At 34.7% G+C, this 2,770-nt stretch overlaps 1 protein-coding gene across 1 annotated transcript in view; it reads left to right on the top strand.

Annotated features, from left to right (window-relative positions):
- Nucleotides 1-2,150: 2,150 nt before the first annotated feature.
- Nucleotides 2,151-2,770, top strand: part of Smp_125680 (DNA polymerase zeta catalytic subunit, putative) — a gene marked incomplete at both ends in the record, with an annotated part of 34,296 nt that continues 33,676 nt past the window's right edge. The window contains one exon of the mRNA XM_018791065.1: nucleotides 2,151-2,591. Within this exon, the coding sequence (XP_018647369.1) occupies nucleotides 2,151-2,591 (441 nt within the window). The remainder of the gene's footprint in view (nucleotides 2,592-2,770) is intronic.

Here is a 2,770-nt window from a genome sequence, read left to right as displayed (position 1 = left end):
TTCCTAATTAATTGTAAACCTCCATTTATGCATTACCATATCAAATTATCATGGGTTCAATGGTTTTTATAAACTATCATTTGATAACTTTTCTAAGAATTATTTTTTGCAAGAATTGAATATTGATGCAGTGAAGAGACTTCCTGATGACGAACTCATATTTATACCTACGTTAGAGAAATCACCCTTGTGGTATGAATCATTGTATTTCAAACATACTGAGTTTATATACCAAACAGACTGACCACATCGTACCAATAAAATAGAAAATAACATTTGTACAAGATTTAGCCAAATGTGGCTGTGAATAGGGGGTGTAGTAATTAATAGACTGGGTATAACTCAGGAATGGTAAATCGTACAATAATAGTCCAAGGGTCAAAATAAGGCTCAAAATGAAAGGAACATGAGTATGAGTAGTTTAATTATTTAGCAAATATACGATAAAAATTATATGCATAATATTGGTCCATAAATGCATCTCAAAGTTACCATTCACTATTCTTATCGGGGCATAACAAAAGGAAGGAAAGGTATTTTCGTCTGTCTTCTTTTTCTTGTATGAAACACAGAATTCAGTAAGAATCATGAGGATTAGGTAGACGAATATAACAATAATACCAATTGTAGTATTAAAAAGTTATCGAGAAAAGTTTCCGCTACGCATATCTTATCATTTCATTTATCCTATTCGACCAATTTTTGTGTGTGTACTAATTATACTACTTAATAATATTTAGTAACTAATTTCATTTTGAGTCATTTTTGGGTGATCAGCATATGGTTACTGCATAAGTATTCACGCGAATTTACGATATTGAATCCATTTATTGTTGTAGTTATCTCTTCTTAATACCTTTAACAGTTACTTTAAATTCTTAAGTATTCGTTGAACATTTGTTCACTTGTAACAGTTCCAATTGTCTATGTACTTAGTTTGCATTTCGATTGTTGATTACCTTTATGGTGCTGACATATAACAACTGTCTATTACAGAGTTTATCATATGTTTATGTAAATAATTCTCACACAACTATTGCCGGGATAACCTTTTCTTTGATTGCATATGGCATGAAAGTGCATGTTATCGGTGTACATGTAAAGTATGTCTATCCCAGGTGCGAAGCCCGGGCCCTTAGACTCAGGTTTTTTTTTAACATTTTCCTTATGAAAACACATCTACATAATCGATTTGCTTGCTATGAAATGTACTGTTCCTGCAAGGAAAGCTAATCGGCTTTTCCATGTAAGGCTTCACTAAGCTCAAAACAGTTGGTACACTACACTAACATAGGCTGTAAACCATATTTAATAACAAACTTCAAATTATTCAGTTTCACGATGTTTAAAATTACAACTATGGGTTTTTAATTAATTAATTTATTTATTTAAACACATAGATATTGGTACAAGGAGGCACCAGACATATATGCGCCGCACAAATCTCATTCGATTTGTGTGAAGGCTGCGATACTGTCCAGATGCCCAAACTGAAGCAGGTGGTTTTCTTAGGAGGCCATACCCGGAGCCTTTGACCTAAAGGTATGATCCATAAGGCAGTGGAGCATCGTGAGGAGATGCAGTTCCATGGTAGCCGGTGACCAGCGATTTATTCATCAGCCATTTGTTTCCTCAGGATACTGGAGCCCATATGCACTATAGGTTTGGAATGAGGGTTTTCCAACTCCCCTAGGTGGATCATCCATATCCACTAACCCGGTTAAAGCACCGGACATTTTTTTCGTCCTCTCCACTCCGTAAGCGACACCCTTGCGGCGAGAAGGCAGTGAGTAGGACTTCCCTGGCAGAGGCTATATATTCGCGTGGCCATATGAGAGCATTTCGAGAGGGAGAACAGACTCTCCTCACTCTCGGCCGTACCAGGGCATTTGGGGGCATGGCATTTGTAATGCACCAACCGATTTAATTAAATATCTTTTTTTGTCGAAAATGTTTTGCTGTGAAAACTGCATCTCAACGAAAATGTCTTAACTTTTTAAAATTCTTTTCTATAGTCTAATAGCAATAATCTATCAAATCCTGTTGTCCTTCTTGAACGTTTACCTTCAAATTTTGAAGTAGCTGAAACATCTTTTCAACAATCAGGACGTTTAACACCCTCTGAAGAATTTTCAGACCTTGAAGATACTATGATCGCCAATTCAGAAACACAAACACAAAAAATGAACCATTCATCAGTTGTTTTATCTGAACAACTACCTCTATTTTCTTCATTTCACTATGATTTTTCAGATATCGCATGTTCACCATTTACTTCCAGTTTATATACAGATAAATTAAGTCTTTATTCACAAACACAGTTGTCACCGTTTAGTGGTATGGATTATCGATCCACAATTCAATCAGAAAAGACATCATCATCTTCATTTCCTTGTACTCCATTTTGGCGTCCAGTATATCCAGCACCTAGATTAAACGTTGTAAATAATTGGCTTAAACAATCAAAAACATTACAGGATTTTAAAAAGTTAGAGGTTATGAAGAAAGATTTCGCTTGTATGGATTCACAGTCAGAAATAAATCATGAAAATGATAAGGAGATCAAGCTTTCGAATGAATTCTTGCCACAGGTAATACCTGTATTCAAAAATCTAGATAATTTTTAAATTTCTTTATGTTTTGATACATTAAAATTGTGAGATAGTCATTTCAAATCCCTTGTCTTGGCACAAGCGTGAATATAATACGAAAGATCCCGTAGATATTTTTGATGTTTGATTATTTTCATAGTTGAAATCATGAGTCAATT

This window comes from Schistosoma mansoni, assembly GCF_000237925.1.
Source record: "Schistosoma mansoni, WGS project CABG00000000 data, supercontig 0243, strain Puerto Rico, whole genome shotgun sequence".
NCBI lineage: Eukaryota > Metazoa > Platyhelminthes > Trematoda > Strigeidida > Schistosomatidae > Schistosoma > Schistosoma mansoni.
This window is presented reverse-complemented; position numbering and strand designations above follow the sequence as displayed.